This window comes from Heterodontus francisci, chromosome 8 (assembly GCF_036365525.1).
Source record: "Heterodontus francisci isolate sHetFra1 chromosome 8, sHetFra1.hap1, whole genome shotgun sequence".
Taxonomy (NCBI): domain Eukaryota; kingdom Metazoa; phylum Chordata; class Chondrichthyes; order Heterodontiformes; family Heterodontidae; genus Heterodontus; species Heterodontus francisci.
The window spans coordinates 122,088,763-122,111,971 of NC_090378.1; the positions used below are offsets into that span (position 1 = coordinate 122,088,763).

Below are 23,209 nucleotides of genomic sequence, written 5' to 3' on the forward strand. Positions count from 1 at the left end.
AACTGCAGCAATATTATTCAGTTCAGATTTCCTTTAAAAGGGACAGCCTGCCTTTAAGAAGAGCAGCCTGTCTGCAAAACATGGTTTGTGAACAACACAACTGGGACCCTCTGAGGAACACAGAGGCTGTCATCAGCATCTGTAAACAATTTCTGCTCATCTTGTTCACATCTTGTTAACTTAATTCTGCTTATTGTTAAAACATGAAATCAACATCTCAACATTGTCCAACTTTAGCACAGCCTGTCTGCATATATTACTCAACAGGATATATCTTTACTGACAAGGAGACCTTTTAAAATATAATAATGACACATTTCTGATAATCATATTCATAAAGTTTTTATTCTCCCTTTCATTAGTTCTATGCTCATTGACACAATGCTGTGGTTTCTACTTTGCCAAATGTAGAAGCCATTTGTAATGTTTTTGGTGCTGTTCAAATTTATTTCATCAAACTTACACTTAAAATATGCAGACATTATTCTGAATGGTATTAAATGTAACAAACTCAGGTCTGACTCCCAGCAGCTCAAATAGAGGGAGGGATGGAGCTCAGACAGAGGGAGGGATGGAGCTCAGACACAGGGAGGGATGAAGCTCAGATAGAGGGAGGGATGGAGCTCAGACAGAGGGAGGGATGGAGCTCAGACAGAGGGAGGCATGGAGCTCAGATAGAGGGAGGGATGGAGCTCAGATAGATGGAGGGATGGAGATCAGATAGAGGGAGGGATGGAGCTCAGACAGAGGGAGGGATGGAGCTCAGTCACAGGGAGGGATGAAGCTCAGATAGAGGGAGGGATGGAGCTCAGACAGAGGGAGGGATGGAGCTCAGACAGAGGGAGGGATGGAGCTCAGATAGAGGGAGGGATGGAGCTCAGATAGATGGAGGGATGGAGATCAGACAGAGGGAGGATTGGAGCTCGGATGGAGGGAGGGATGGAGCTCAGATAGAGGGAGGGATGGAGCTCAGACAGAGGGAGGGATGGAGCTCAGACACAGGGAGGGATGAAGCTCAGATAGAGGGAGGGATGGAGCTCAGACAGAGGGAGGGATGGAGCTCAGATAGAGGGAGGGATGGAGCTCAGATAGAGGGAGGGATGGAGAACAGATAGAGGGAGGGATGGAGCTCAGATGGAGGGAGGGATGGAGCTCAGGGAGGTGTGTATCTGAGAGGAAAGAGGATGTCCCTCCACCAATCCATGCAGCTCCCTGCTCCCCCATCCTGACGACAGTCTCCACTATTACAGTTTGATGGTTTTCACCTTGTACGTTTTACTGATGTGATGGATGAATGGAGCCTTGGCAGGAGACGGCACTGGATGGACGGAGCCCTGGCTGGAGCCTGCACTGGATGAATGGAGCCCTGGCTGGAGACTGCACTGGATGAATGGAGCCCTGGCTGGAGACTGCACTGGATGAATGGAGCCCTGGCTAGAGACTGCACTGGATGAATGGAGCCCTGGCTGGAGACGGCACTGGATGAATGGAGCCCTGGCTGGAGACTGCAGTGGATGAATGGAGCCCTGGCTGCAGACTGCAGTGGATGAATGGAGCCTTGGCTGGAGACTGCACTGGATGAATGGAACCCTGGCTGGAGACTGCACTGGATGAATGGAGCCTTGGCTGGAGACTGCACTGGATGAATGGAGCCCTGGCCTGGAGACTGCACTGGATGAATGGAGCCCTGACTGGAGACTGCACTGGATGAATGGAGCCCTGGCTGGAGACTGCACTGGATGAATGGAGCCCTGGCTGGAGACTGCATTGAATGAATGGAGGCCTGGCTGGAGACTGCATTGGATGAATGGAGGCCTGGCTGGAGACTGCACTGGATGAATGGAGCCCTGGCTGGAGACTGCATTGGATGAGTGGAGCCCTGACTGGAGACTGCACTGGATGAATGGAGCCCTGGCTGGAGACTGCATTGGATGAATGGAGGCCTGGCTGGAGACTGCACTGGATGAATGGAGCCCTGGCTGGAGACTGCATTGGATGAATGGAGCCCTGGCTGGAGACTGCACTGGATGAATGGAGCCCTGGCTGGAGACTGCACTGGATGAATGGAGCCCTGGCTGAAGAATGCACTGGATGAATGGAGCCTTGGTTGGAGACTGCACTGGATGAACGGAGCCCTGGCTGGAGACTGCACTGGATGAATGGAGCCCTGGCTGGAGACTGCACTGGATGGATTAAAGGAAAATGTACATTTTAAATACAGCAACTCAGAGACCAGTCAGGGAGGGCGGGACAGTAACCAGTTCATGTTGACCAAGAGCCCGAGTGGTGAGTTTCTGGTTAGAAACTGGACCTTCTGCAGCTTATCCTGGGTAACAGCTCAATCATTAAATAATGACCAGTTAAAACAGAGGAAACCCATTTATTATTAACACACACTGACACAATTATAATCACATCAGAAATAGGAGCAGGGGAGGCCATTCGGCCCTTCGAATCTACTCCACCATTCAATATGATCATGGCTGGTCTTCTCACTCAATTCCACCTTCCCGTACTATCCCCTATTCCTTAATTTCTGTTGTAACCAAAAATGTATGGACCCCTGTCTTCAATATACTCAAGGACTGAGCATCCACAGCTCTCTGGGATACAGAATTCCAAAGATTCCAAAGATTCACAACGTCTTGAGTGAAGAAATTTCTCCTTATCTCAGTCTGAAATGGCCGACCCCTTATTCTGAGACTGTGACCCCTAGTTCTAGATTCCCCAGCCAGGGGAAAACATCCTCCCAGTATCTACCCTGTCGATCACATTACAAATTGTATATCTTTCAATCAGATCTCCTCTCATTCTTCTACATTTCAGGGAATAATGTCCCAGTCTACTCAATCTCTCCTCATAGGACAATGCCCTCATCCCAGGAATCAGTCTGGTGAATCTTTGCTGCACTCCTTCCAAGGCCAGTATATCCTGCCTTAGGTAAAGAGACCAAAACTGTCCACAGTTCACCAGGTGTAGTCTCAGCAAGGTCCGATCGAACTGCAATAAGACTTCTTCATTCTTACATGTGGGGAGGTGGTGGTGTAGTGGTATTGTCACTGGACGAGCGACCCAGGGTATTACTCTGGGGAGATGGGTTCAAATCCCATCAGTGCAGAAGGTGAAACTTGCATTCAGTTAATAAATCTGGAATTAATGATGGCTATGAAACCATTACCGATTGTTGTAAAAGCCCATCTGGTTCTCTAATGCCCTTTAGGGAAGGAAATCTGCCATCCATACTTGGTCTGGCCTATATGTGATTCCAGTCCCAATGCGTTTTATACTTAATGCCTTCTGAGATGGCCTAGCAAGCCACTCAGTTGTATCTAGTTGCTACAAAGTCAATAAGGAATGAAACTGGACGGACCACACATCATTGACCTGGGCACCAGAAATGACAACGACAAATCCAGTCCTGTCAACCCTGCAAAGCCCTCCTTCCTAACACCTAGGGATTGTGCCAAAATTGGGAGAGCTGTCCCACAGACTAGTCAAGCAACAGCCTGACATAGATATACTCACGTAATCATACCTTGCAGACAATGCCCCAGATACTGCCATCACCATCCCCATCCCCGCCTATGTCCTGTCCCACCGGCAGGACAGAACCAGCAGAGGGGACAGCACAGTGGTATACAGTTGGGAGGGTGTCCTCAACTGTGACTCCAGACCCCATGAAGTCTCATGACATCAGGTTAAACATGGGCAAAGAAACCTCCTGCTGATTAACACCTACTGCCCCCCTCAGCTGATGAAGCAGTACTCCTCCATGTTGAACAGCACTTGGAGGAAACACTGAAGCTGGCAAGGGCACAGAATATACTCTGGGTGGGAGTCTTCAATGTCCATCACCAAGAGTAGCTCGGTAGCACCACTACTGACTGAGCTGGCCAAGTCCTAAATGACATAGCTGCAAGACTGTCTGCAGTAGGTGGTGAGTGAACCAATAATAGGGTAAAACATACTTGACCTCATCCTCACCAAGCTGCCTGCCACAGATGCTTCTGTCCATGACAGTATTGGTCGGAGTGACCACCGCACAATCAATGTGGAGACGAAGTCCCGTCTTCGTATTGAAGATACCCTCCATCATGTTGTGTAGCACTAGCACCGTGCTAAATGGGATAAATTTTGAACAGATCTAGCAACTCAAAACTGGGCATCCATGAGGCACTATGGGCCATCAGCAGCAGCAGAATTGTACTCAATCACAATCTGTAACCTCATGGCCTGGCATATCCCCCACTCTATCATTACCATCAAGCCGGGGGATCAACCCTGGTTCAATGAAGAGTGCAGGAGGGCATGCCAGGAGAAGCACCAGGCATACCTCAAAATGAGGTGCCAACCCGGTGAAGCTACAACACAGGACTACTTGCCTGCCAAACTGCGTAAGCAGCATGCGATAGACAGAGCTGAGCAATCCCATAACCAACGGATCAGATCTAAGCTCTGCAGTCCTGCCACATCCAGTCGTGAATGGTGGTGGACAATTGAACAACTAACTGGAAGAGGAGGCTCCACAAATATCCCCAACCTCAATGATGGGGGAGCCCAGCACATCAGTGCAAAAGATAAGGCTGAACCATTTGCAACAATCTTCAGCCAAAAGTCCTGAGTAGATGATCCATCTCAGCCTCCTCCTGAAGTCCCCAACATCACAGATGCCAGACTGCAGCCAATGCGATTCACTCCGCGTGATATCAAGATACAACTGAAGGCACTGGATACTGCAAAAGCTATGGGCCCTGATAACATTCCAACAACAATACTGAAGGCCTGTGCTCCAGAACTTGTTGCGCCCATAGCCAAGCTGTTCCAGTTCAGGTACAACACTGGCATCTACCCTGCAATGTGGAAAATTGCCCAGGTATGTCCTATACACAAAAAGCTGGACAAATCCAACCCGGCCAATTACCGCCCCATCAGCCGACTCGCAATCATCGGTAAAGTGATGGAAGGTGTCATCAACAGTGCCATCAAGCGGCACCTGCTTAGCAATAACCGGCTCAGTGATGCTCAGTTTGGGTCCCGCTAGGGCCACTCAGCTCCTGACCTCATTACAGCCTTGGTTCAAACATGGACAAAAGAGCTGAACTAAAGAGGTGAGGTGAGAGTGACCGCCCTTGACATCAAGGCAGCATTTGACAGAGTATGGCATCAAAGAGCCCGAGCAAAACTGAGGTCAATGGGAATCAGGGGGAAACCCTCCACTGGCTGGAGTCATACCTAGCACAAAGGAAGATGGTTGTGGTTGTTGGAGATCAATCATCTGAGCTCCAGGACAACACTGCAGGAGTTCTGTAGGGTAGTGTCCTGGGTCCAACCATCTTCAGCTGCTTCATCAATGAGCTTCCTTCAATTATAAGGTCAGAAGTGGGGATGTTCGCTGATGATTGCACAATGTTCAGCACCATTTGTGACTCCTCAGATACTGAAGCAGTCCGTGTAGAAATGCAGCAAGACCTGGACAATATCCAGGCTTGGGCTAATAAGTGGCAAGTAACATTCGCGCCACACAAGTGCCAGGCACTGACCATCTCCAACAAGTAAGAATCTAAATATTTTCCCTTGACATTCAATGGCATTACAATCGCGGAATGCTCCACTATCAATATCCTGGGGGTTACCATTGACCAGAAACTGAACTGAAGTAGCCATATAAATACCGTGGCTACAAGAGCAAGTCAGAGGCTAGGAATCCTGTGGCGAGTAACTCACCTCCTGACTCCCCAAAGCCTGTCCACCATCTACAAGGCACAAGTCAGGAGTGTGATGGAATACTCTCCACTTGCCTGGATGGGTACAGCTCCAACAACACTCAAGAAGCTCGATACCATCCAGGACAAAGCAGCCTGCTTGATTGGCACCCCATCCACAAACATTCACTCCCTCCACAAGAGACCTACAATGGCAGCAGTGTGTACCATCTACAAGATGCACTGCAGTAAGACACCAAGCCTCCTTAGGCAACACCTTCCAAACCTGTGACATCTACCACCTAGATGGACAAGGGCAGCAGATGCATGGGAACACGACCACCTGCAAGTTCCCCTCCAAGTCACACACCATCCTGACTTGGAACGATATTCCCATTTCTTCACTGTCGTTGGGTCAAAATCCTGGAACTCCCTTCTTAACAGCACTGTGGGTATACCTACCCCAAATGGACTGCAGCGGTTCAAGAAGGCAGCTCACCATCACCTTCTCAAGGGCAATTAGGGATGGACAATAAATGCTGGCCTAGCCAGTGATGCCCACATCCCATGAATGAATAAGAAAAAGCATGTACAGGAGCTGACACAGAGTCTCTGTCTATCTCTCTCTCTGTCTCTCTCTCCATCTCACTCTCTCTTTCTATCTATCTCTCTCAATCTCTGTCCCATCCTCTACCTCTGATGGTGTTCTATGGGTGTGAGTGTTTAATATAAGGTGGTGTTTGTCAGTATATTTTCTCTACTGTATGGTTTATGAACATGGTGAGAGGGGATAAGGGGTCTGTTCTTTGATGTGAGGCAGTGATGTCTGTCCCAGTGACTCAGACTGTGATGCTGTTGTTTTCTGTGACTGACACTATGATATCGATTGTAATTTCACTCAGTGTGACAGGAGGTTACATGGCTTGATCAGTGGTGAGGGCGGAGCAGACTGAACAAGGAGCTGTAATCATCAGTCACTGCCGAACACCTTCACACACACCGCACAGTCCGGAAACTTCTTCACTAAATATTCTTTCAGCTCCTTAATTACAGCCCTGGACCTGAAAAAGGAAAAAGAGAAAGACATCTTTTAGAGAGGGTCCTGGACACAGTGTAGACTGTGCATTACCCACTAATGACACTACGTCCATATTTAACTCATTGTTTAAACTCCAGCACACCTCCTGTTCCAATCCACATGTTTCAGCCAAAAAGCAGTATAATTCTACAGCACAGGAGGAGGCCGTTCAGCCCCTCGTCTCTCTGCCAGCTGTTTGCTCGAGTAATTCACGACTAACATCTCAGTTTAACATCTGTTTTGGGGAAGTTATTTGAATCTGTTATTAGGGACAGAATGACTGACAAATATAAACTGATCAGAGAGAGTCAGCACGGATTTAAAAAGGGTGAAACATGTTTAACTAACTGAGTTGTATTTTTTGAAGCGGTCACTAATGTGGTCGATAAGGGAATGTCTATGGATGTTATTTATATGGATTTCCAGAAGGCATTTGAGAAGGTTCCACACAAGAGACTGTTCGCAAAATGGAAGCATATGGAATGTGAGGAAATGTTTTGACATGGGTAAGGAATTGGTTAGGAGGTAGGAGACAGAGAGTAGGGATAATGTGTATTTACTCCAATTAGCAAGATGTGAATCGTGGTGTCCCCAGGGATCTGTGCTGGAGCCTCAACTTTTCACTATATTGATCAATGACTTGGATGAAGGAATAGAGACATCTATCCAAGATTGTTGATGACACGAAGTTCAGCAGCTTGGAGGAGGTTCCAGAGATAGGGAGGGATTTGATAACAAGGATGAGAATTTTAAAACTGAGCCATTGCCGAACCAGGAGACAATGTTGTCCAATGAGCATCGAGGTGATGGGGGAACTTACTGCGAGTTCGAACGCAGGCAGCAGAGTTTTAGATGAGATCAAGTTTACAGTGGGTAGAATGTGTGAGACCTGTCAGGAGAGCATTGGAATACTCAAGTCTAGAGGTAATAAATGCATGGATGAGGGTTTCAGCAGTGGATGAGCTGAGGTGTGGTAGAAACTGGTAATGTTAGCAATGTGGAAATAGGTGGTTTTAGTGATGATGTGGTTTATGTGGTCAGTAACACATCTCAGCATCAACTACAATGCCATGGCTGTGAACTGCCTGGTTCAGTCTCAGACAGTCCCTGGGAGAGGGATGGAATCAGTGGCTCGGGAATGGAGTTTGTGACGGGGACCGAAGACAATGGCAGATGGAGTTCAATGTGGACAGTGTGAGGTCATCCAGTTTGGACCTGAGAAAGATAAATCAGAGTAATTTCTAAATGGTGAGAAGCTGAGAACTGTGGAGGAACAGAGAGATTTAAGGGTCCAAGTACAAAAAGTACTAAAATCTAGTGACAGGTACAAAACATATTGAATAAGGCTAATGGAATGTTGGTCTTTCTATCAAGGGGACTGGAATACAAAGGGGTTTTACTCCAGTTGAATAAAGCTCTGGTTTAACTGCATCTGGAGTAACTGTGTTCAGTTCTGGGCCCCGCACCTCAGGAAGGAGAGATGGGCCTTGGAGGGGGTGCAGCACCGATTCACCAGAATGATACCGGGACTGAAAGGGTTAAATTATCAGGACAGATTGTATAGACTAGGCTTGTATTCCCTTGAGTTCAGAGAATTTAGGGGTGATCTCATTGAGGTATTTAAGCTGAATAAAGGATTAAAATGATTCAGAGAGATCAAGAGAAACTGTTTCCTCTGGTGGGGGAGTCAAGAGAATTCAGAGAATTCACTAAACAATCAGCTTTGATCTTCCCAATGTGTTTCCCAGTGAGACTGGGTCCTCAGTGCTGACTGCTCTCAGCTGCTGTTATTTTCACTGATTGGACGGTTATTATTAGAGACTCAGACCACAGCAGAAATCCCCAATGTAAAAAATAACTGCAAAGACTGTCAGTTCGGAAGATTGAAACTGAACCAACAGAGGAAGTGAAAGAAGGAGCTTGGAGCAGCTGGACATTTGTTAATGACACGGGAGAAAACTGTGAACCGCACACACTATCTAGAATTTTACAGCACAGAAGGAGGCCATTCAGCCCATCGTGCCTGTGAGCTACCCAATTAGTCCCACTGCCCCTCTCTGGCCCAAAAACCCAGCAAATCTTTCCTTTTCAGGTATATCTCCAATTCCCTTATCGAGACCTGGGCCCACAGTACGAGACTGTCCCTAACCTGGGCTCGAAATTGGCATCTCATTCATTCATTGGAAGACAAAATGCCTGGTGTGGGAAATGGAGCTCAGGACTCCGAACATTCCCTCTCCCCTTCTGAGCGACACTTCATGCTGGGGTGACAGTTCCATGGGCCCCGAAAGCACATTCCTACCTCACCCACTTCCCCATTCTGTGTCTATAAGCCTGGACCCTGTCAACAGGATATTTGACTACAGGGACCATCACCACTGTATCCAATTCTGTCCCCACCCGAAATCCACACCCAACTTGAATTTATATAGCGCCTATAATATACAAAACGTCACAAGATGCTTCACAGAGCTGCAGTATGAGGAACGGAGGAGGTGGTGAGGGGTCTTTAGGAAGAGTGATCAAAGGCTTGGGTGAAAGGATAGAGTTTGATGGAGCAGAGAGAGACCTGGTGAGGGAGAGGGATTAATGGCGGGAGTTCAGAGAGCAGGGCCGAGGCATCTGAAGACCCTGCTGTCAATGGTGGGATGAAGGAAGCAGCAATGGGCAGGAAAGCAGTGTCAGAAGATGGAAGAGTGAGAGAGGGAATGTGGGTCTGCAGCAGGAGGCAAAGGTAGGGAGGAGTGAGGCCATGGAGGAAAACAGAGGTCGGTAAGGTCAGGGGTAGTAGGTCATTGAGGTCAGGGGTATTGGTGGAAAGGCACTTGGTGTGGGTACTGACCACTGCATTTCAGACAAGTCGGGGTTTATGGAGCATAGATGAAGGAAGCCGGCAGAGGACATGGGAATAATCAAGTTAGGAGGCGAGACAAGCAGGGATAAGGGTTTGTGTGGTCAAGGGGCTGATGTAGTGTAGAGACGGGCAATGTTGTGGAGATGGAAAAAAGAGGCTGACATGATGGATAGGATGTGGGGTTTGAAGCTCAACCACTGGAGGCCCAGTGGAATGAAGGCCCATGTTTACTGGTCCCTATTGGAGGTCCAGTGGGAAGGAGGCCCATGTTTACTGGTCCCATTTGGAGGTCCAGTGGGAAGGAGGCCCATGTTTACTGGTCCCTATTGGAGGTCCAGTGGGAAGGAGGTCCATGTTTACTGGGCCTATTGGAGGTCCAGTGGGAAGGAGGCCTATGTTTACTGGTCCCTACTGGAGGGCCAGTGGGAAGGAGGCCCATGTTTACTGATCCCTACTGGAGGCCCAGTGGGATGGAGGCCAATGTTTGCTGGTCCCTATTGGATGCCCAGTGGGAAGGAGACCCATGTTTACTGGTCCCTATTGGATGCCCAGTGGGAAGGAGGCCCATGTTTACTGGTCCCTATTGGATGCCCAGTGGGAAGGAGGCCCATGTTTACTGGTCCCTATTGGATGCCCAGTGGGAAGGAGGCCATGTTTACTGGTCCCTATTGGATGCCCAGTGGGAAGGAGGCCCATGTTTACTGGTCCCTATTGGAGGACCCAGTGGGAAGGAGGCCCATGTTTACTGGTCCCTATTGGAGGCCCAGTGGGATGGAGGCCCATGTTTGCTGGTCCCTATTGGATGCCCAGTGGGAAGGAGGCCCATGTTTACTGGTCCCTATTGGATGCCAGTGGGAAGGAGGCCCATGTTTACTGGTCCCTATTGGATGCCCAGTGGGAAGGAGGCCCATGTTTACTGGTCCCTATTGGAGGCCCAGTGGGATGGAGGCCCATGTTTGCTGGTCCCTATTGGATGCCCAGTGGGAAGGAGGCCCATGTTTACTGGTCCCTATTGGATGCCCAGTGGGAAGGAGGCCCATGTTTACTGGTCCCTATTGGAGGTCCAGTGGGAAGGAGGCCCATGTTTACTGGTCCCTATTGGAGGACCAATGGAACATGGACACTATGGTTGATGTGGAGGACTGCTCCTTCATGTTGTAAATGTTTGATTGTCCGCCCCTCATCCCAGAAAAACTCCAATCACCTGGAGCCTGACCATGGAAGGGGATGGAGAGGGGAAGGGATTTGAACATGTTATGAGCTGACAGGATGGGGCAGTGGGTCAGACTCTGTCCTGTCCCTCCAGCTCACACTGATGGGGTGAGGATCTCCTCTCTCTGCTGGGCCTTCATGAAATGAGCTTTCTGTCCAAACCAGTCCCATTGAGAATAGGCCAACAGCACAGAACTGTCCTAAATTTGACAATAATCTGCCAGTCTTACTGAGAGAGGTCAAAGCATGGTCACTGTGGGGAATGGGGCCTTACTCCAGGAGAAGGCATGTTTCTGGTGTCAAGGGTTAACATCCATTGGTGGGGCAGAGCAGAGGGAGTTTTACCCTTCATGTAACTGTGCTCCACCTGGGAGACTGTGGGAAAGAGAGAGTGAGGTGGAGGCTGTGAGACAGAGAGAGATAGAGAGGGAGACATTTAACTGCTGCACCAGGCCTCAAAGTGTTCCAGTCTCCAGTAATAACTGCTGTTATAGAGATCAGTTACAGAATTACAGAACAATGGAGGGTGGGAGAGAGATGAGTAGGCAGAGGAACAAGGACAGAGAGATAGAGAGATAGGGAGGGAGAGAGACAGAGACAGGGAGACAGGGAGAGGAGGAGAGAGCAAAATAGGGAGAGTGAGATTGGAAGAACAAGATGGGGAGACAGGCAAAGAGTGAGGGAGAGAGAGATGAGTAGGCAGAAAGACAAAGACACAGACAGAGAGAGATACAGACAGAGAATGAGGGAGAGAGAGCGGACAGAGAGCAGGCAGAGAGACAAAGAGTGAGAGGTAGGGATGGGGAGAAGCAGAAAAAGAGAGAAAGAGATATGGAGAGAGAGACAAGGAGAATGAGGGAAGGGGAGTGAGAAAGATTTCAGGAGGGTGGGGGAGAGAGACAGTGAGTGAGAGGGAGAGGGCAAAAGAGGGAAAGGGATTGAGATAGAAGGAGAGAAAGAGGCAGAGAGAGAGGGGGTGTGAAATAGAAGGAGGGAGGCAGTGAGGGAAACAGAAAGAGAGAAGAGGAAGTGAGAGTTGCTGACGTGCCTTTCTCTGGGTGATACCATTTACATACTGAGAAACAGGCAGTCAGACTCTCACAGGCTGCAGCTTTATAAAGCAGAGCCCAGTGAAGGGAGAGTTTATCAGTAACCAGGCACAGAGACAGGAGCAGGCACCATGATTTCACCCATCCAGCTGATCTGGCCTCTGGCATTCTGCGTCGCAGGTACAAATCTCTCTCCTTCCACGTTTAATATTTTCCTGCTGTTTATTTCAGTCCAATTCTACTGACTTGTGATTGGAGGGAAAAGGCTGAAACATGAGGAGCGGTCACTGTCTCTAATAATATCTCATTTTACAGGGTCTTTCTGTGACAGTTCTTACTTCACTCTGTTTCTCTATTACCCCTCAGGTATCAGTGGAGACACCATCATGACCCAGTCTCCACCGGCACTGTCAGTGACACTGGGACAGACCGCAACGATCACCTGTACGGCCAGCCAGTCCGTAGGCAAATATGTAGCTTGGTATCAGCAGCGAGACGGTCAGAAACCCACTCTCCTGATCTATTATGCAACAACTCGATACACAGGAACATCCGAACGATTCACCGGCAGTCAACAGAACACCAAATTCACTCTGACAATCAGTAATGTACAGAATGAGGATGTTGCAGATTATTACTGTCAGCAAACTTACAGCAGCCCCTACACAGTGAGACAGAGCCGCACAAAAACCTCAATACACACAGTCCCACCTCCTGCACTGACACGTCCCACAGTTATATATAATATATAATAATGGACACACAGACCCACCTCCTGTACTGACACATCCCACAGTTATATATAATATATAATAATGAACACACAGACCCACCTCCTGTCCTGACACATCCCACAGTTATATATAATATATAATAATGGACACACAGTCCCACCTCCTGCACTGACACATCCCACAGTTATATATAATATATAATAATGGACACACAGTCCCACCTCCTGCACTGACACGTCCCACAGTTATATATAATATATAATAATGGACACACAGTCCCAACCCCTGTACTGACACGTCCCACAGTTATATATAATATATAATAATGGATACACAGTCCCAACCCCTGCACTGACACGTCCCACAGTTATATATAATATATAATAACGGACACACAGTCCCAACCCCTGCACTGACACGTCCCACAGTTATATATAATATATAATAATGGACACACAGTCCCACCTCCTGTACTGACGCATCCCACAGTTATATATAATATATAATAATGAACACACAGACCCACCTCCTGTACTGACACATCCCACAGTTATAAATAATATATAATAATGGACACACAGTCCCACCTCCTGCACTGACACGTCCCACAGTTATATATAATATATAATAATGGACACACAGTCCCACCTCCCGCACTGACACATCCCACAGTTATAGATAATATATAATAATGGACACACAGTCCCACCTCCTGTGCTGACACATCCCACAGTTATATATAATATATAATAATGGACACACAGTCCCACCTCCTGTACTGACACATCCCACAATAATATATAATATATAATAATGGACACACAGTCTCACCTCCTGTACTGACACATCCCACAGTTATATATAATATATAATAATGGACACACAGTCCCACCTCCTGTACTGACACATCCCACAGTTATATATAATATATAATAATGGACACACAGTCCCAACCCCTGCACTGACACGTCCCACAGTTATATATAATATATAACAATGAACACACAGTCCCAACCCCTGCACTGACACGTCCCACAGTTATATATAATATATAATAATGAACACACAGTCCCAACCCCTGCACTGACACGTCCCACAGTTATATATAATATATAATAATGAACACACAGTCCCAACCCCTGCACTGTCATGTCCCACAGTTATATATAATATATAATAATGGACACACAGTCCCACCTCCTGTACTGACAGATCCCACAGTTATATATAATATATAATAATGGACACACAGTCCCAACCCCTGCACTGACACGTCCCACAGTTATATATAATATATAATAATGAACACACAGTCCCAACCCCTGCACTGACACTTCCCACAGTTATATATAATATATAATAATGAACACACAGTCCCAACCCCTGCACTGACACTTCCCACAGTTATATATAATATATAATAATGAACACACAGTCTCAACCCCTGCACTGACACGTCCCACAGTTATATATAATATATAATAATGAACACATAGTCCCAACCCCTGCACTGACACGTCCCACAGTTATATATAATATATAATGATGGATACACAGTCCCAACCCCTGCACTGACACGTCCCACAGTTATATATAATATATAATAACGGACACACAGTCCCAACCCCTGCACTGACACGTCCCACAGTTATATATAATATATAATAATGGACACACAGTCCCACCTCCTGTACTGACGCATCCCACAGTTATATATAATATATAATAATGAACACACAGACCCACCTCCTGTACTGACACATCCCACAGTTATAGATAATATATAATAATGGACACACAGTCCCACCTCCCGCACTGACACATCCCACAGTTATATCTAATATGTAATAATGGACACACAGTCCCACCTCCTGTGCTGACACATCCCACAGTTATATATAATATATAATAATGGACACACAGTCCCACCTCCTGTACTGACACATCCCACAATAATATATAATATATAATAATGGACACACAGTCCCACCTCCTGTGCTGACACATCCCACAGTTATATATAATATATAATAATGGACACACAGTCCCACCTCCCGCACTGACACATCCCACAGTTATAGATAATATATAATAATGGACACACAGTCCCACCTCCTGTGCTGACACATCCCACAGTTATATATAATATATAATAATGGACACACAGTCCCACCTCCTGTACTGACACATCCCACAATAATATATAATATATAATAATGGACACACAGTCTCACCTCCTGTACTGACACATCCCACAGTTATATATAATATATAATAATGGACACACAGTCCCACCTCCTGTACTGACACATCCCACAGTTATATATAATATATAATAATGGACACACAGTCCCAACCCCTGCACTGACACGTCCCACAGTTATATATAATATATAACAATGAACACACAGTCCCAACCCCTGCACTGACACGTCCCACAGTTATATATAATATATAATAATGGATACACAGTCCCACCTCCTGCACTGACACGTCCCACAGTTATATATAATATATAATAATGAACACACAGTCCCAACCCCTGTACTGACACGTCCCACAGTTATATATAATATATAATAATGAACACACAGTCCCAACCCCTGCACTGACACGTCCCACAGTTATATATCATATATAATAATGAACACACAGTCCCAACCCCTGCACTGACACGTCCCACAGTTATATATAATATATAATAATGAACACACAGTCCCAACCCCTGCACTGACACGTCCCACAGTTATATATAATATATAATAATGGATACACAGTCCCACCTCCTGCACTGACGCATCCCACTGTTATATATAATATATAATAATCGACACACTGTCCCACCTCCTGCACTGACAGATCCCACAGTTATATATAATATATAATAATGGACACACAGTCCCACCTCCCGCACTGACACATCCCACAGTTATATATAATATATAATAATGAACACACAGTCCCAACCCCTGCACTGACACGTCCCACAGTTATATATAATATATAATAATGGACACACAGTCCCACCTCCCGCACTGACACATCCCACAGTTATATATAATATATAATAATGAACACACAGTCCAAACCCCTGCACTGACACGTCCCACAGTTATATATAATATATAATAATGGAAACACAGTCCCACCTCCCGCACTGACACATCCCACAGTTATATATAATATATAATAATGAACACACAGTCCCAACCCCTGCACTGACACGTCCCACAGTTATATATAATACATATTAATGAACACACAGTCCCACCTGCTGTACTGACGCATCCCACAGTTATATATAATATATAATAATCGACACACAGTCCCACCTCCTGTACTGACACATCCCACAGTTATATATAATATATAATAATGAACACACAGTCCCACCTCCTGTACTGACACATCCCACAGTTATATATAATATATAATAATCGACACACAGTCCCACCTCCTGTACTGACACATCCCACAGTTATATATAATATATAATAATCGACACACAGTCCCACCTCCTGTACTGACACATCCCACAGTTATATATAATATATAATAATGGATACACAGTCCCACCTCCTGCACTGACGCATCCCACAGTTATACATAATATAAAATAATCGACACACAGTCCCACCTCCTGTACTGACACATCCCACAGTTATATATAATATATAATAATGAACACACAGTCCCACCTCCTGTACTGACACATCCCACAGTTATATATAATATATAATAATGAACACACAGTCCCAACCCCTGCACTGACACGTCCCACAGTTATATATCATATATAATAATGAACACACAGTCCCAACCCCTGCACTGACACGTCCCACAGTTATATATAATATATAATAATGAACACACAGTCCCAACCCCTGCACTGACACGTCCCACAGTTATATATAATATATAATAATGAACACACAGTCCCAACCCCTGCACTGACACGTCCCACAGTTATATATAATATATAATATTGGACACACAGTCCCACCTCCTGCACTGACGCATCCCACAGTTATATATAATATATAATAATCGACACACTGTCCCACCTCCTGCACTGACACATCCCACAGTTATATATAATATATAATAATGGACACACAGTCCCACCTCCCGCACTGACACATCCCACAGTTATATATAATATATAATAATGAACACACAGTCCCACCTCCCGCACTGACACGTCCCACAGTTATATATAATACATATTAATGAACACACAGTCCCACCTGCTGTACTGACGCATCCCACAGTTATATATAATATATAATAATGAACACACAGTCCCACCTCCTGTACTGACACATCCCACAGTTATATATAATATATAATAATCGACACACAGTCCCACCTCCTGTACTGACACATCCCACTGTTATATATAATATATAATAATGGACACACAGTCCCACCTCCCGCACTGACACATCCCACAGTTATATATAATATATAATAATTGACACACAGTCCCACCTCCGGTACTGACAAATCCCACAGTTATATACAATATATAATAATGGACACACAGTCCCACCTCCTGTACTGACACCTCCCACAGTTATATATAATATATGATAATGGACACACAGTCCCACCACCTGCAATGACACATCCCACAGTTATATATAATATATAATAATGGACACACAGTCCCACCACCTGCAATGAAACATCCCACAGTTATATATAATATATAATAATGGACACACAGTCCCACCTCCTGTACTGACACATCACACAGTTATATATAATATATAATAATGGACACACAGTCCCACCTCCTGTACTGACACGTCCCACAGTTATATATAATATATAATAATGGACACACAGTCCCACCTCCTGTACTGACACATCCCACAGTTATATATAATATATAATAATGGACACACAGTCCCACCTCCTGCACTGACACATCCCACAGTTATATATAATAAATAAAAATGGACACACAGTCCCACCTCCTGGACTGACACATCCCACAGTTATATATAATGTATAATAATTGACACACAGTCCCACCTCCGGTACTGACAAATCCCACAGTTATTTACAATATATAATAATGGACACACAGTCCCACCTCCTGCACTGACACATCCCACAGTTATATATAATATATAATAATTGACACACAGTCCCACCTCCGGTACTGACAAATCCCACAGTTATATACAATATATAATAATGGACACACAGTCCCACCTCCTGCACTGACACATCCCACAGTTATATATAATATATGATAATGGACACACAGTCCCACCACCTGCAATGACACATCCCACATTTATATATAATATATAATAATGGACACACAGTCCCACCTCCTGTACTGACACATCCCACAGTTATATATAATATATGATAATGGACACACAGTCCCACCACCTGCAATGACATATCCCACAGTTATATATAATATATAACAATGGACACACAGTCCCACCTCCTGTACTGACACATCCCACAGTTTTTTATAATATATGATAATGGACACACAGTCCCACCACCTGCAATGACACATGCCACATTTATATATAATTTATAATAATGGACACACAGTCCCACCTCCGGTACTGACACATCCCACAGTTATATATAAAAATAATAATGGAGACACAGTCCCACCTCCTGTAGTGACATGTCCGACAGTTATATAGAATATATAACAATGGACACACAGTCCAAACTCCGGTACTCACACGTCCCACAATAATATATAACATATACTCATGGACACACAGTCCCTCTACTGTACTAACACATCCCACAGTTATATATAATATATAATAATGGACACACAGTCCCACCTCCGGTACTGACACATCCCACAGTTATATATAAAAATAATAATGGACACACAGTCCCACCTCCTGTACTGACACATCCCACAGTTATATATAAAAATAATAATGGACACACAGTCCCACCTCCTGTACTGACACATCTCACAGTTATATATAATATATAATAATGGACACACAGTCCCACCTCCTGCACCGACACGTCCCACAGTTATATATAATATATAATAATGGAGACACAGTCCCACCTCCTGTAGTGACATGTCCGACAGTTATATAGAATATATAACAATGGACACACAGTCCAAACTCCGGTACTGACACGTCCCACAATAATATATAACATATACTGATGGACACACAGTCCCACCTACTGTACTAACACATCCCACAGTTATATATAATATATAATAATGGACACACAGTCCCACCTCCGGTACTGACACATCCCACAGTTATATATAAAAATAATAATGGACACACAGTCCCACCTCCTGTACTGACACATCCCACAGTTATATATAAAAATAATAATGGACACACAGTCCCACCTCCTGTACGGATACATCCCACATTTATATATAATATATAATAATGGACACACAGTCCCACCTCCTGTACGGATACATCCCACATTTATATATAATATATAATAATGGACACACAGTCCCACCTCCTGTACGGATACATCCCAGAGTTATATATAATATATAATAATGGACACACAGTCCCACCTCCTGGACTGACACATCCCAGAGTTATATATAATATATAATAATGGACACACAGTCCCACCTCCTGGACTGACACATCCCAGAGTTATATATAATATATAATAATGGACACACAGTCCCACCTCCTGTACTGTCACATCCCACAGTTATATCTAATATGTAATAATCGACACACAGTCCCACCTCCTGCACTGACACATCCCACAGTTATATATAATATATAATAATGGACACACAGTCCCACCTCCTGGACTGACACATCCCAGAGTTATATATAATATATAATAATGGACACACAGTCCCACCTCCTGGACTGACACATCCCAGAGTTATATATAATATATAATAATCGACACACAGTCCCACCTCCTGTACTGACACATCCCAGAGTTATATATAATATATAATAATGGACACACAGTCCCACCTCCTGGACTGACACATCCCAGAGTTATATATAATATATAATAATGGACACACAGTCCCACCTCCTGGACTGACACAACCCAGAGTTATATATAATATATAATAATGGACACACAGTCCCACCTCCTGTACTGTCACATCCCACAGTTATATCTAATATGTAATAATCGACACACAGTCCCACCTCCTGCACTGACACATCCCACAGTTATATATAATATATAATAATGGACACACAGTCCCACCTCCTGGACTGACACATCCCAGAGTTATATATAATATATAATAATGGACACACAGTCCCACCTCCTGTACTGTCACATCCCACAGTTATATCTAATATGTAATAGTCGACACACAGTCCCACCTCCTGCACTGACACATCCCACAGTTATATATAATTTATAATAATCGACACACAGTCCCACCTCCTGTACTGTCACATCCCACAGTTATATTTAATATGTAATAATCGACACACAGTCCCACCTCCTGCACTGACACATCCCACAGTTATATATAATATATAATAATGGACACACAATCCCACCTCCTGGACTGTCACATCCCACAGTTATATCTAATATGTAATAATCGACACACAGTCCGACCTCCTGTACTGACACATCCCAGAGTTATATATAATATATAATAATGGACACACAATCCCACCTCCTGGACTGTCACATCCCACAGTTATATATAATATATAATAATGGACACACAGTCCCACCTCCTGTACTGACACATCCCACAGTTATATATAATATATAATAATGGACACACAGTCCCACCTCCTGGACTGTCACATCCCACAGTTATATCTAATATGTAATAATCGACACACAGTCCCACCTCCTGCACTGACACATCCCACAGTTATATATAATATATAATAATGGACACACAATCCCACCTCCTGGACTGTCACATCCCACAGTTATATCTAATATGTAATAATCGACACACAGTCCCACCTCCTGCACTGACACATCCCACAGTTATATATAATATATAATAATGGACACACAGTCCCACCTCCTGGACTGTCACATCCCACAGTTATATCTAATATGTAATAATCGACACACAGTCCCACCTCCTGCACTGACACATCCCACAGTTATATATAATATATAATAATGGACACACAATCCCACCTCCTGGACTGTCACATCCCACAGTTATATATAATATATAATAATGGACACACAGTCCCACCTCCTGTACTGACACATCCCACAGTTATATATAATATATAATAATGGACACACAGTCCCACCTCCTGGACTGTCACATCCCACAGTTATATCTAATATGTAATAATCGACACACAGTCCCACCTCCTGCACTGACACATCCCACAGTTATATATAATATATAATAATGGACACACAATCCCACCTCCTGGACTGTCACATCCCACAGTTATATCTAATATGTAATAATCGACACACAGTCCCACCTCCTGCACTGACACATCCCACAGTTATATATAATATACAATAATGGACACACAGTCCCACCTCCTGGACTGACACATCCCAGAGTTATATATAATATATAATAATGGACACGCAGTCCCACCTCCTGGACTGTCACATCCCACAGTTATATCTAATATGTAATAATCGACACACAGTCCCACCTCCTGCACTGACACATCCCACAGTTATATATAATATATAATAATGGACACACAGTCCCACCTCCTGGACTGACACATCCCACAGTTATATCTAATATGTAATAATCGACACACAGTCCCACCTCCTGGACTGACACATCCCACAGTTATATATAATATATAATAATGAACACACAGTCCCACCTCCTGCACTGACACATCCCACAGTTATATATAATATATAATAATGGACACACAGTCCCACCTCCTGGACTGTCACATCCCACAGTTATATCTAATATGTAATAATCGACACACAGTCCCACCTCCTGTACTGACACATCCCAGGATTATATATAATAAATAATAATGGACACACAGTCCCACCTCCTGGACTGACACATCCCAGAGTTATTTATAATATATAATAATGGACACACAGTCCCACCTCCTGTACTGACACATCCCGGAGTTATATATAATATATAATAATGGACACACATTCCCACCTCCTGGACTGACACATCCCAGAGTTATATATAATATATAATAATGGACACGCAGTCCCACCTCCTGCACTGACACATCCCACAGTTATATATAATATATAATAATGGACACACAATCCCACCTCCTGGACTGACACATCCCACAGTTATATCTAATATGTAATAATCGACACACAGTCCCACCTCCTGGACTGACACATCCCACAGTTATATATAAAAATAATAATGGACACACAGTCCCACCTGCTGGACTGACACATCCCACAGTTATATATAATATATAATAATGGACACACAGTCCCACCTCCTGGACTGACACATCCCACAGTTATATATAATATATAATAATGGACACACAGTCCCACCTCCTGGACTGACACATCCCACAGTTATATATAATATATAATAATGGACACACAGTCCCACCTCCTGGACTGACACATCCCACAGTTATATATAATATATAATAATGGACACACAGTCCCACCTCCTGGACTGACACATCCCACAGTTATATATAATATATAATAATGGACACACAGTCCCACCTCCTGGACTGACACATCCCACAGTTATATATAATATATAATAATGGACACACAGTCCCACCTCCTGGACTGACACGTCCCACAGTTATATATAATATAATAATAATGGACACACAGTCCCACCTCCTGGACTGACACATCCCACAGTTATATATAAAAATAATAATGGACACACAGTCCCACCTCCTGTACTGACACATCTCACAGTTATATATAATATGTAATAATCGACACACAGTCCCACCTCCTGCACTGACACATCCCACAGTTATATATAATATATAATAATGGACACACAGTCCCACCTCCTGCACTGACACATCCCACAGTTATATCTAATATGTAATAATCGACACACAGTCCCACCTCCTGCACTGACACATCCCACAGTTATATATAATATATAATAATGGACACACAGTCCCACCTCCTGGACTGACACATCCCAGAGTTATATATAATATATAATAATGGACACACAGTCCCACCTCCTGCACTGACACATCCCACAGTTATATCTAATATGTAATAATCGACACACAGTCCCACCTCCTGTACTGACACATCCCAGAGTTATATATAATATATAATAATGGACACACAGTCCCACCTCCTGGACTGACACATCCCAGAGTTATATATAATATATAATAATGGACACACAGTCCCACCTCCTGGACTGACACATCCCACAGTTGTATATAATATATAATAATGGACACACAGTCCCACCTCCTGGACTGACACATCCCAGAGTTATATATAATATATAATAATGGACACACAGTCCCACCTCCTGGACTGACACATCCCAGAGTTATATATAATATATAATAATGGACACACAGTCCCACCTCCTGGACTGACACATCCCAGAGTTATATATAACATATAATAATCGACACACAGTC

At 44.4% G+C, this 23,209-nt stretch overlaps 1 protein-coding gene and 1 gene segment (V, D, J or C); one reads left to right on the forward strand and one right to left on the reverse strand.

Moving 5' to 3' along the window:
* The window catches only part of LOC137373124 (ral guanine nucleotide dissociation stimulator-like 1), a 207,154-nt gene that overhangs the window by 26,963 nt on the left and 156,982 nt on the right, over positions 1 to 23,209 (reverse strand). For 6 of the 7 annotated variants that reach the window (XR_010975593.1, XR_010975594.1, XR_010975592.1 and 3 more), the window contains exon 2: positions 1,266 to 6,763. The gene's annotated coding sequence lies outside the window, so the exon portion shown is untranslated. Of the gene's footprint in view, positions 1 to 1,265; positions 6,764 to 20,225; positions 20,241 to 23,209 lie in introns of those variants that run through there. The other variant, XR_010975597.1, reaches the window with a different exon arrangement.
* LOC137373128 (Ig kappa chain V region Mem5-like) overlaps positions 11,961 to 23,209 on the forward strand; it is a 45,512-nt gene continuing 34,263 nt past the window's right edge. Inside the window, 2 exon segments of the V gene segment in view lie at positions 11,961 to 12,075; positions 12,262 to 12,559. Of these exon segments, the coding sequence occupies positions 12,027 to 12,075; positions 12,262 to 12,559 (347 nt within the window).